Source organism: Penicillium angulare (assembly GCF_028827245.1).
Source record: "Penicillium angulare strain IBT 27051 chromosome Unknown utg000009l_segment0_segment0, whole genome shotgun sequence".
In the NCBI taxonomy this organism is placed as follows: domain Eukaryota; kingdom Fungi; phylum Ascomycota; class Eurotiomycetes; order Eurotiales; family Aspergillaceae; genus Penicillium; species Penicillium angulare.
Genome location: NW_026623168.1, coordinates 621,823 through 632,925, shown reverse-complemented (window position 1 = coordinate 632,925; position 11,103 = coordinate 621,823). Strand labels below are relative to the sequence as shown.

The following is an 11,103-nucleotide window of genomic DNA, read 5'->3' as shown; positions in this document are numbered from 1 at the left end:
GCAAAGCCATGAGTAGGCGCGATGTTAGACTCTGCTCTTGAGAGACCACTCTTGGCAGAGCCCGAAGACTCCGGCTTAAATGTACAGATTTATATTATCTTCGCATGTGCTTATTCTAATTCCCAGGAGATACAGATATCTATAGATCTATATTGGGCTAATATTAGTCTGATCTATAGTGGTGTCGTATTAGTACCGTATTTGTGTAATACTCGCTGAGTATAAGCCCTACACTAGTATGGAACTGGCTTAGTATTAGTCCTATATTAGTACGACAGCAATAATACCGGCGCGGATAAATAGTTAAACCGAAAATGATAAGGAAAGATAAGCTGAGGTAGCCTAGCGGTAGTGACGTCACTACCAAAGAAACCTTGACGCGGGTTCAATCCCAACACTGAGCATGTCTACGAGATCCTACAAAAAGGTACTACATACAACCTCAGAGAGCACGCTCTGCTCCATCTTCTTCTGCTTATCCTTTTGGTCCCATAAAAAAGTCTCTATTAATTAGATACTAGTCGAGCTGGATCTACCTAGATCTCATCTCTCCTATCACAACAAGTCTATCAAGTAGAATAAGAATGTCAAATTTTCGGGACACCATGAACATCCTTAAGCCGCCGCGATTGACGATTGACTATTGGCGATTCACGTATAATCTGGGATTTGGGAAGCTGCGATCAGATCTTCTCTCGTATTTACGGTTTGACAGATGATGATCGTTCTTTCCCCCGAAGTTCCTATATACAAGAGTACAGGGTAGAGTAGGCACAGAGGGAAAAAATAATGTTGGGAATCGTGCGCCGTGTAGTCCCGAGGACATAGAGACATACAGATGGATGGAAACACTGTATTTGCTTAGACTTGTCTTCACTACCTGCAAATACGAGACTCGATGCAACCTTTCGCGGTATTTTCGCTTCGGGCGCCGTGGACCAAGAAGAGTGGGTCGTTCATTATCAATCTATGGAGAACATGGCTCACTTGGCAGCTCACTTGGCGAACTCTATCATTATTTGGCCAAGAATAATTTAGGCACCAATTTTGTCCCGTCTGGGATGAAAATCCGGTTTAAGAAATTGATGTGGAGCTCATCTTGAACTATCACTAAGATGCCCGAAGTCAACTGATTGATAAAACCCGCGGGATCCGATGAAGACGTTTTCGTCCGAGATCTCGACTATTTCTATGGATCTCTCTCCCTGACCAACGGTTTATAGTCCCCAGGTGAGTCCACAATTTCGATATTTCAAGCTCAATTTAAAGAGAATGCAGCTCCCACGCTGTCATTGGCTTCCTTTGAGTAAAATAAGACTGGGCGTGGTACGAGTGTAATAGCTGAGTGGGGTCCGCCACCTAGGCAGCCTGAGGCTGTTATCAGATTGTATATTAAGTTTCAATCATGCCACTGAGCGAAATAGTAGACTCCTCGCGGAAAGCAGCAGTGGTGAGAGGTAGCTATCGTCCATTAGTAGCCAGACCCATTAATAAAAAGCCCTTGCCAATCATTGCCTGAACGAGGCATTAAGGGTGTAAAGATCCGAGGTATTACCAGGGACTATACAACTTCTGAATATGGGGAAACGAATAAAGAGCAGTCCACCAATATGACGGGATACAAGGACAGTAAATCTGAGGGAAAATGCAATCGCTAAGTCAAAAAGGGTCTCCTTAACTTTTACGTTTCGAAGCAAATTTTCATCTTGCATTTCCAAGACATTTCGGTGGATCTGGTGGAAAGCCAAGAGCTTGTCTCCAGCTCCGAGACTTAAATTGCGTCCGACATCCGCATTTACGTTACACCCGCGATCTTTTCCATCCTCAACTTGAACCATCATGTCGACCCCTGATAAAGGACAAGTCATCACTGATGATAATGAAAATGTCATCACGAGTGATCCTGACTCTCACAATGCATCTCCGAATATTCAAAGCGAACAAGATGGTGTTCGGGTAGCTGATGCAGTCACCAAGAGTTGGTCTAAGAGGTCACTCTGGGTGTGTTATGCTTGGTAAGGCACACAAAAAGATACTGAATCTATGGCTTTGCACTGACCTGTGTAGTATGTGGCTGTTGTATTTCATCAACAACTTGAATAGTAGTTTGACCACCAACCTATCGGCATACATCACCAGTGACTTCCAGTCGCATTCTTTGCTGACTGTGATCACTGTCATCACTAGCGTTATGTCTGCTGCATGTTTGATGCCGATCGCCAAGGTGTTGAACTTATGGGATCGTGCTTTGGGTATGTGTATCATGGTTCTAATTGCCATTATGGGTCTCATTATGATGGCCTGTTGCAAGAATATCGCGACCTATTGTGCTGCACAGGTAGGTTCTATATACTTTATTTTGTCGTCCAATTATCCGAAAATCAAACTACTGACAAGTTGATAGGCATTCTACACGGTCGGCCTTACAGGTCTTATTTTCGCCGTCGATGTCATTACTTCGGATACCTCAACCCTTCGCGACCGAGGTCTTGCCTATGCTTTTACATCATCCCCGTCAATTATAACTGCGTTCTCCAGCCCATCACTTGCAAATCAGTTCCATGAGTCAAACTGGCGATGGGCTTACGGGCTAATTGTTATTATCCTTCCGATTGTGGCAGCCCCGCTGGTCGTGACTTGGGAACTTGCCAAAAGAAAAGCAGACAGGGAGGGACGTCTTCAATACAAGGCGAAGAGTGGAAGAACTTGGTCTCAAAGCATGTGGTTTTATATTATTGAATTTGATGGTAAGCCTACCCTCAACCCTCATTGCCGTCGAAGAAACTAAGACAATTTTCTACCTTGTTTAGTCGTTGGTATCTTACTTATGACCGGTGGATTGATCATGTTTCTAACTGCATTTAATGTTGCCGGAAACACTAAAGGAGAATGGAAGTCCCCCAAGATCATTGCTCTGCTCGTCGTCGGATTTGTCGTCCTCATCGGATTCGCCGTATACGAGAAATGGGGCTCACCGAAACCATTCATTCCCTGGCACTTAATCTGTAACCGTACTGTGATCGGTGCATGTTTACTTGACGTCACATATCAGATTTCCTATTATTGCTGGGTCAGCTACTATACCTCCTTCCTGCAGGTAGTTTTCGATACCACTCTGACCCAAGCTGGTTACATTAGCGCCATATTTGATCTCATGGACCCTGTCTGGTTAATTGGATGTGGTTTCCTCATACGATGGACGGGCCGATTCAAGTGGATTTTGATGTGTGCCGTCCCACTCTACCTCCTTGGTAGCGGTCTAATGATTCACTTCCGCAACCCCGGATACAGCCTTGGGTACATGTGCATGACTCAGATCTTCCTCGCTGTTGGTGGCGGAACGATGATTCTTATCGAACAGGTCGCTGTTCTTGCAAGCGCTGATCATGAGAATTATGCCGCTATGTTGGCTCTGCTGAGCACATTTGGAAACATTGGCGGTGCTATTGGTAGCAGTGTCTCAGGTGCTCTGTGGACCAATACTCTTCCGGTTAAGCTTCGGGAATACCTGCCAGCTGAAACAAAGGATCAGTGGGAGACTATCTATGAGTCTCTCGATGTGCAGCTGAGCTACCCTGTTGGGTCTGCGACTCGTACCGCGATCCAAGATGCGTATGCTTCTACTCAGCGGAACATGACTATCGTCGGTACGGCTATCATGGCTTTGTCTATTGGTTGGGTTCTGATGATGAGGAACATTAAGGTCAATGATAACAAGGATGTTGCACAAGTCTTGTTCTAGTTGAAGATACTGCATTGGTGTACTATACAAGCACGTTCTATACAGCCAATTCGAAAACGCGCGACAAGAGAATATATGGATAATCAAATCAAAGAAACGATTTATTAAGGGAATGGTAGAGTAAACAAAGGAGGAGAAGGGAGGATGTGCGAACAGCTCGAGATAGACTGGGCATCGTGGGAATTGGTATTCTTGGACTGGAAGCCTCGAAAATTGAGTTTCGCGGACTGGCGGATTTTGTAATTCAAATATTTATAAAAAGCGGGCGTCCCAAATTTGAGAGATCTATACTAGTATTTGTTGTGGTAGTATGTTTTATCCCAGCTGTACCTATATGAAGCGGGCTTCTTGTCTCTGGTGCGGTTTGGGTCGCGGTTTAGCCTCACAAGACTGCGTAATACAGGTGTATGTCTTTTGGGTGGCTTGGGATGAACATAAATGACTGTGGGTTATCGTTCGTTGAGGATCCCCGGTAGCCGTGTCGGCCATGATGATCACAAGGTTTAACTAGAATTCGGCACTGGGCAACTGCTCTTTGATCGATGTTGAGCGCATGAGCCCAAAATTGGCTGCGAAAGTGGAGAGCTGAGCACCAACGACTTCAACGATAGAGGAGAATGGCGGTCGAATGGGTACTGAAACTTTGGACATTGGGTTGAATGAAGCGATGAATGCCCGATTTTTCACCATTAATTATGTTTGGGAATAATGAAAGATATGTCATTAATATCCGTACTATCGGCGCATACAAACTCATTGCACTAAACAGGGTCTTGTTGGTGCCTCGGAAACAAGGCACAAGATTGTCTAGCTGACTGTGTATTGTGCTGACTCGGCCAACAAGAATACACTAGTTACTCTGAATTTTATTTTCATCAGCAGTGATGTCCGTCAACTTTTCAAAGTCCTGGCATGACACTCAGTCCAAAGATGCGATGCTTCTTCACCTGTAGAAGAATGTTTCCGTCGTCAAGCGAAATTCAACCGCGAAGTTCTGTCCAAGCTGATGACCTACTAATATTCACCACGAATTCCCCCGTAGATTTCAAGTCAGTATTAATCTTAGGGTAGGAAAAACATATTCTGATTATGGCATGTATGTTATCTGAAACGAGCAAATGACGATTGTGAATATCACAACTGACATAGAGCGATCGAATCAAAGGTGGAACATTGACCAGACTGGCCGTCTTTGCGTTCAACACTGCGACGGAGAAATTCATGAGCGGACAAAAATGCTTTATCGGCATCATAATGTAGATTCAAGCAGTGACCCAAGTCAGGAATGATGTCGTAAGTAAAGCTTTGAGCTTTGGGAAAGAGTCGTCGTGCATTCCCAGGTGGACTATCAGGCCCTCGGCTACATTTTCCACTCCAACCACAAAATATCGAATCAGCCTCACCAATGATGAGGTGGGTAGGACCTGTGTAAGCCGTTTCAGTGAGTCCGGTCATCATGCTGACTAGCTCGCCTCCTGCGCAAACGTCTCGGTGGTTAAAGTCCCACTCGACGACTTCTGGATCAAAAGATCCGCTGAGCCCATAGAAGGCCTTTCGAATGTATTCAGGAAGGCTGAGAGCAACCCAGAAGAGGCTTCGGTCTCCAAATCGATCGGGAATTACATACCGAGCTGACCGAAGACCAGCTGCGATAATCTTTGGTATGCCCACCATGAAATTGGCGCTCCAACCCGTCAAGACGAGAGCATCATAATCTTGGGGGTATAACTGTGTCGATCTGACCCCAATGAGAGACCCAAGAGAGTGACCGACATAAACAATGGTTGAAAATCTTTTGCGGCCAATTTCTCCTCTTCGGAGCTTCAACACTATTTGGTGGAAAATCTCAGCCTCGAGGTTGACATGGGATTCGAGGAGGGGGCTGGAATGGCTCGAGTTTCCCGCGCCTAGGCGATCGATCGCAAGAGTCGCATAACCTTCACTTGTGGCAACTCGAGTCCAGTCATATCGCTTCGCTTGCTCCTCCGGTAAACCGATTCCAGACCAATAAAATTTGTTATAAGTAGCGCCGTGGGACAAAATTTGAATGGCATTTGCGTTGTTGTATTTTTCGGGCTCGCAAAGTGTCGCACTTATGCTGTATGATCCCTCTACTACAGTAAAAGGCCATACACGACCGATAAAACTGAACGCTTCATTGAAAAGGCCGTTGACGAAGTTGGGGTATCGAGGTAAAAAGTTGGGTAAACCGAGTCCGTGGGTATGCGTGGACGCGTCAACTGTAAGCGTGAAGTCGGTGCAACTGGAAGCACCAGCAACGATGGGAAGAGTTAAAAATATTGATGTGAGGCATAAAGAAATGAAACGAAAATTCATGCCTGAATCGGTAGTCTATAGGGGACCACCGAAGAGTGCTTCTCAGTGCCGTCGACCACTCGAGAAGGCGGGTTTTGTTTCAAATAACAAGGAAACTAAACTTACCAGGAGCTGACTAAATGTCCCAAAAAGACTCTGTACTTAGTTATTGCTGGATGCGACTGGTCAGTAGGCAATCTCAAAAACAAACAATTGCGAGAATCCCTGTCTAATGCGGAGCATCTGGCACGGTTGTGGTACTGTTTTTATAGGCTCGGGCCATGTGGGTCAAGAGCGTCGCATAATAAAAGAAATTACCAATAGTCAGAAGTGATAAAACCCACTTGCCACGAAGGATCGCACTTTTCAGCGCTAATAGAAAATAAGTAACAGCAGGATGCGTCCCATGCGTGCGGTCAAATTTCTTACCAGGTTTAGCTGTTGGAGATGTGGCAACTTGACGATCTCGTATGCCGTCTTTTGAAATGGATTTTTACTTAGCTTCCCCAACCCCTGCGCTAGACAGTTGACGACTCTAAGATTTCTTAGATGAAATCAGATCACTTTGACTCGGAGAATTAGTCTTCAAACTCAAACTGTCAGCACAGTAGAGCTTCTTGAGATATGCAGTTGACCGATGCGCCCGATGGTCTTGATATTTATGAGGACCATAGAGCAAAGGTGATTGCTTCTGTGGTCGCTCCAGCTATACTTGCAATTATAGCTGTGGGGCTTCGATTATGCGCGAGAACAGTTTCAAAGGCAACCCTTGACTGGGATGACTATCTGATAGTTTTGGCTTTGGTGAGAAGATCTGAAATCGTGAGGACCTTCACACTTGATTGTCAAAGTGACTGACTCTTCATACTAGGTTCTCAACACAGGGAACTGCGTTATCAATGTCCTAAGTATGGCCACTCTCAGCCCCAAATCTCGAACACATTTGGCTTACATAAATCGTCGTGGCAGTTGCTAAACTTGGAGGCATGGGTTTGCATGTATGGAATCCAGAGGTTAACCTGGAGATGATGTTCAAGGTTGGTGCAACGTTTCATAACACCCGCGACTGATCTGTCACTCACCAATATCCCCAGCTGGTCTTTGTTATGGAGTTTGTCTACAGCTCTACCATTCCAGCGATCAAAATGTCAGTCCTCATGTTTTACCGTCGCATCTTTCCCGTCCATAGGTTCAGTTATGCACTTTACGCCTGTTCCTTTCTCGCCTTAGGGTGGTTTATCGGAGTGATGGTGGTCAACTTCGTCCAGTGCTTTCCATATGCCTACTTCTGGAAACAGTATGGGGACTCCGATGCCAAGGGAAAGTGCATCGCCGTGGAAGATTATTTCATGGGAAATGGTATTGCAGAGGCTATTACAGACTTCATCATCTTGGTCACACCTTTCTATCAAGTTTGGAAGCTTCAAATGCCGACCAGTCAGAAAATTGCCGTCTCTGCTATCTTCGGTCTTGGATTCTTGTATGTTCCTCCCTCCAATACGCGGTCTCCATGTCACTAACCATCAATATTACTAGCACGTGTGTTGCGGGTGCTTTACGCTGCTATGCAGTCTACCTCATGAACAAAAATGAAGATATCACATGGAACTTCGGTCGTGGCTTCATATGGAGCTCTATAGAACCATCCTGTGGTATCATATCTGCATGTCTGCCAACCCTCCGTCCACTTTTGCGTCATTTCTTTCCGACAGCATTTGGCAATAGCAGCCACCAGAAGTCCAACGAATTTTATCCTCTGAGTGATCGCGCAAATTTTGGCCCAGGAGAAGGACTAGCTCCTCAAAATGATATCCGTGGCGGGTCCTCAGATTCATCGGCGCCATTAGGATCTAAACAAGATCCAAATCACGCAATTATGGTCCGTCAAGAGTTCAGGTTCTCGACCAAATTGGACGAGCACGAGCATGCTTGATCTCAGAAGTATACGACTTTGTAATTGTTTTTTCTACTACTACGCTATATTATGGCCCCCAAATCTATCTTTGCCGTTGCAGGCAACATCCCCGAAGAGTCATGCATGAAGACCCGCTTAAGTGTACGCCGTCGTGCGGGTAGTCCAATCGGAAATATCAGGATTTCGACCCACAATGGAATTTAGTCAGGGTGACATTTGACAAGCGAAGGGAATACCGGATCTTCTTCCCCGGCGAGTGTCGTAACGCTTTCGGCACGAGAAATGCAAAAATAAGGAGAAGGAAATTCTTTTCAAGTGACTGAACACCAGGGAGCTCAATCCTGCATGCCCCTAATTGCGGGCCAGTATCAATTTTTTTGCGGCCACGGGCCTCGACTCTTCCACATTAGAACGGAGTTCTCCTCGTCGCATCGATCAACCGTTTCTGATTACAATTGAACTGAGCGCATACGATCGGCGAGATTCCGTGTGTGCACATTTGTAAAGAAAATCCCCGCTTTCTATAGGATCAGATGAAAATCAATTCTCAGGGTTCATGAGCGAATCCGACGAAAAGAAATCTCCGTATGACAACCTTAAATTGGCGATATTTAGATTTATTCAAGAACTTAATTCTTTTTAAACAAACATCAAGCTTCCTATAGAAGCTCAGTGAAATAAGCCACTGGCTCTCTCCAAGAATGGGACGGCGTGAGCCGAGCCTTGACAAGTGGAGCCTCGCGAAATTTGAAATCCACCGATCTTTTGGCTAAGATCCTGCGAGGATCCTTCCAGGATTCAGGAATTAACGATCCCAGTTAGGGGCAAGTATCCGAGGTCCAATTCACCAAGCCGCTAAATTTTTCTGATTTATGACACTGAAGACGCGGGAGTACAATGTGCTTGTCTCCAGCCAATAGGCAATGCCCCAAGCATAGAGATGTAATGAAGCTAATGTCATTGGTATGATCCAAGCATTAAAGTTGACCTTTCTCCAGAGCTGTGTAAATTAAGCCCACCTACTCATTGAACCCCGCTTCTGCACCATTCCAACTGCAGAGCTGTAAGAGAATGGACAAAACACCAGCCAATGCAGGAGGGGAATCCCTTCGTCTATACGTGACACTTGGCATCCCGCTCATACTTTACTTGGTCTACAATTTCATCCTCCATCCTCTCCTTCGCTCGGATCTTCGCGGAATTCCAGGTCCATTCCTTGCCAAGTTCACTGACTTGCATCGTCTTTTTCTGGTTCGAACGGAATCCGTTCAGGAGCATCATCTGGAACTTCACAAACGCCATGGACACTTCGTACGCCTTGGGCCAAACATGGTTTCTGTTAGCGACCCATCCGCTATATCTACTCTCTACAGCACCCGGACAAGACACCCCAAGTCGAACTTTTATCCAGTGATGGGAAATGTTGCGAACGGAAAGGTCGTGCCCACCATCTTCTCCACCCTGGATGAATCATTCCATGAGACCATGAAACGACCCATTGCGCAGGTCTATGCCATGACCAACCTGAGAACCTACGAGCCGCTCGTTGAGAGTACCGAATCTCTTTTCTTTGAGAAGCTGGAAGGCCTGGCCGATACTGGAAAATCATTCGATTTGGGAACATGGTTACATTGGTTTGCGACCGATGTGATAATGGAAATTACATTTGGGAAAAGACTCGGATTCCTGGAGCAGGGAGAGGATGTGAATGGAATTTTGAAGCAAATTGAGGACCGCTTCTCCTACGTTGCCGTGGTAGGTATTCCCCGAGAAAAGTCCAAGAGCCGTTTGAATCCGTTAAATTCCCGAAATCACAATAGACTGATGAGTACGTTTTTCATAAATAGGTTGGACAGATGCCTTGGCTTGACAGTGTCCTGCACAAGAACCCAATCACAAGCTATCTGAAGAGCCTCATTTCCAGTCCAACTGTTTCCCCCGTCCTCAAATTTGCCCTTGACCGAATCGCCGAGCGCAAAAAGCAGCGCCAGGACAATCCAGAGAAAATCGATTCAAACCGAGACTTTCTAGCTCGCTTCTTAGACATTAAAGACGCTAATCCTGATATTCCTGACTTGTGAGATACTCCTGTCTCCATAGTGGTTGTCTATATTACTTACAATTTCACAGTTGGATCATATCTTGGTGTCAACAAAATGTGCAGGCCGGATCAGACTCTACCGCAATTACGCTTACTTCCGTTTTCTACCATCTCTTGAGAGACCCTGAGTCAATGGCTCTCATACTGGAGGAATTGGATCAAGCAAATCTGCCCTCTCCCGTGCCTTGGGATATTGCCCACAGACTCCCCTATCTTGACGCTTGCATCAAGGAGGCGCTGAGGATGACCCCAGCAATTGGCATCCCACTTGAGCGTGTAGCCCCTGCTGAGGGCATGGAGCTTGGTGGGAAATTCTTTCAGGGTGGAACTGTTCTTGGAGTTAGTGCTTGGGTCGTACAGATGGACCAAGGTGTCTATGGAGAAGATGCCGCATCGTGGAGACCAGGACGATGGGTCGAAGCGAGCGAGGAGAAAAGAAAAGAAATGGACAGAACATTATTTGCTGTGAGTATTCTCGAAAATTTCATTAGAGGTATTTCAAGGCACTGACATCTGGCGTGCTAGTTTGGCGGAGGTTCGCGAGTTTGTATCGGGCGGAACATCTCATATCTTGAGATGTATAAAGTTGTCCCTGAGCTCTTGGTCAGATTCAAGGTACGTCATTATGTTGCTGAGTATACCTTGGGCAAGCGGCTAATCCTTATTCAACCATTAGTTTTCACTTCAGAGTCCACAAAAGGAGTGGACCCTTAAGAATGCATTTTTCACTTATACAAAGGGGGTTGAAGTGACAGTCCAAAGACGGTGATAGATATCGTATACCATAGATTCTTCCAAAATTGATATTGATTCGCTGGCCAAGCGCGGTCAATAAAATGAAATTCACTATGCTGCCTTAAAGCCCCGCTTGCTCAAAAAAGAAATTCGTCATCCCACCTAAAACCGAATGGCCATTCCCACATCATTTCCTACTATCCTCATTTGATAATGAACGATGTGATCAAATATTATAAGTAGAAAATTCTGGCCTATTAGTAGACTTACTTAGATGACATCAAAAGTGTCAAC

At 45.5% G+C, this 11,103-nt stretch overlaps 5 protein-coding genes across 5 annotated transcripts; 3 read left to right on the top strand and 2 right to left on the bottom strand.

The window, feature by feature from the left end:
• Nucleotides 1–1,839: 1,839 nt before the first annotated feature.
• N7478_011794 (MFS general substrate transporter) lies at nt 1,840–3,742 on the top strand (the record flags this gene model as incomplete). Its single annotated transcript, XM_056928008.1, has 4 exons — nt 1,840–2,015; nt 2,068–2,338; nt 2,405–2,747; nt 2,811–3,742. The coding sequence occupies 4 exons, from the start codon at nt 1,840–1,842 to the stop codon at nt 3,740–3,742; spliced, it is 1,722 nt and encodes a 573-aa protein (XP_056773735.1).
• Nucleotides 3,743–4,249: 507 nt separating this feature from the next.
• N7478_011793 (uncharacterized protein) lies at nt 4,250–4,432 on the bottom strand (the record flags this gene model as incomplete). The annotated part of the gene is made up of 1 exon (XM_056928007.1): nt 4,250–4,432. One exon carries the CDS (start codon nt 4,430–4,432, stop codon nt 4,250–4,252), a length of 183 nt encoding a protein of 60 aa, XP_056773734.1.
• Nucleotides 4,433–4,876: 444 nt separating this feature from the next.
• N7478_011792 (alpha/beta hydrolase) lies at nt 4,877–6,079 on the bottom strand (the record flags this gene model as incomplete). The annotated part of the gene is made up of 1 exon (XM_056928006.1): nt 4,877–6,079. The coding sequence occupies one exon, from the start codon at nt 6,077–6,079 to the stop codon at nt 4,877–4,879; it is 1,203 nt and encodes a 400-aa protein (XP_056773733.1).
• A 603-nt stretch (nt 6,080–6,682) lies between these two features.
• N7478_011791 (uncharacterized protein) lies at nt 6,683–7,991 on the top strand (the record flags this gene model as incomplete). The annotated part of the gene is made up of 5 exons (XM_056928005.1): nt 6,683–6,862; nt 6,930–6,966; nt 7,028–7,095; nt 7,153–7,538; nt 7,595–7,991. 5 exons carry the CDS (start codon nt 6,683–6,685, stop codon nt 7,989–7,991), a joined length of 1,068 nt encoding a protein of 355 aa, XP_056773732.1.
• Nucleotides 7,992–9,044: 1,053 nt separating this feature from the next.
• N7478_011790 (cytochrome P450) lies at nt 9,045–10,788 on the top strand (the record flags this gene model as incomplete). The annotated part of the gene is made up of 4 exons (XM_056928004.1): nt 9,045–9,728; nt 9,821–10,050; nt 10,104–10,539; nt 10,600–10,788. 4 exons carry the CDS (start codon nt 9,045–9,047, stop codon nt 10,786–10,788), a joined length of 1,539 nt encoding a protein of 512 aa, XP_056773731.1.
• Nucleotides 10,789–11,103: the final 315 nt, after the last annotated feature.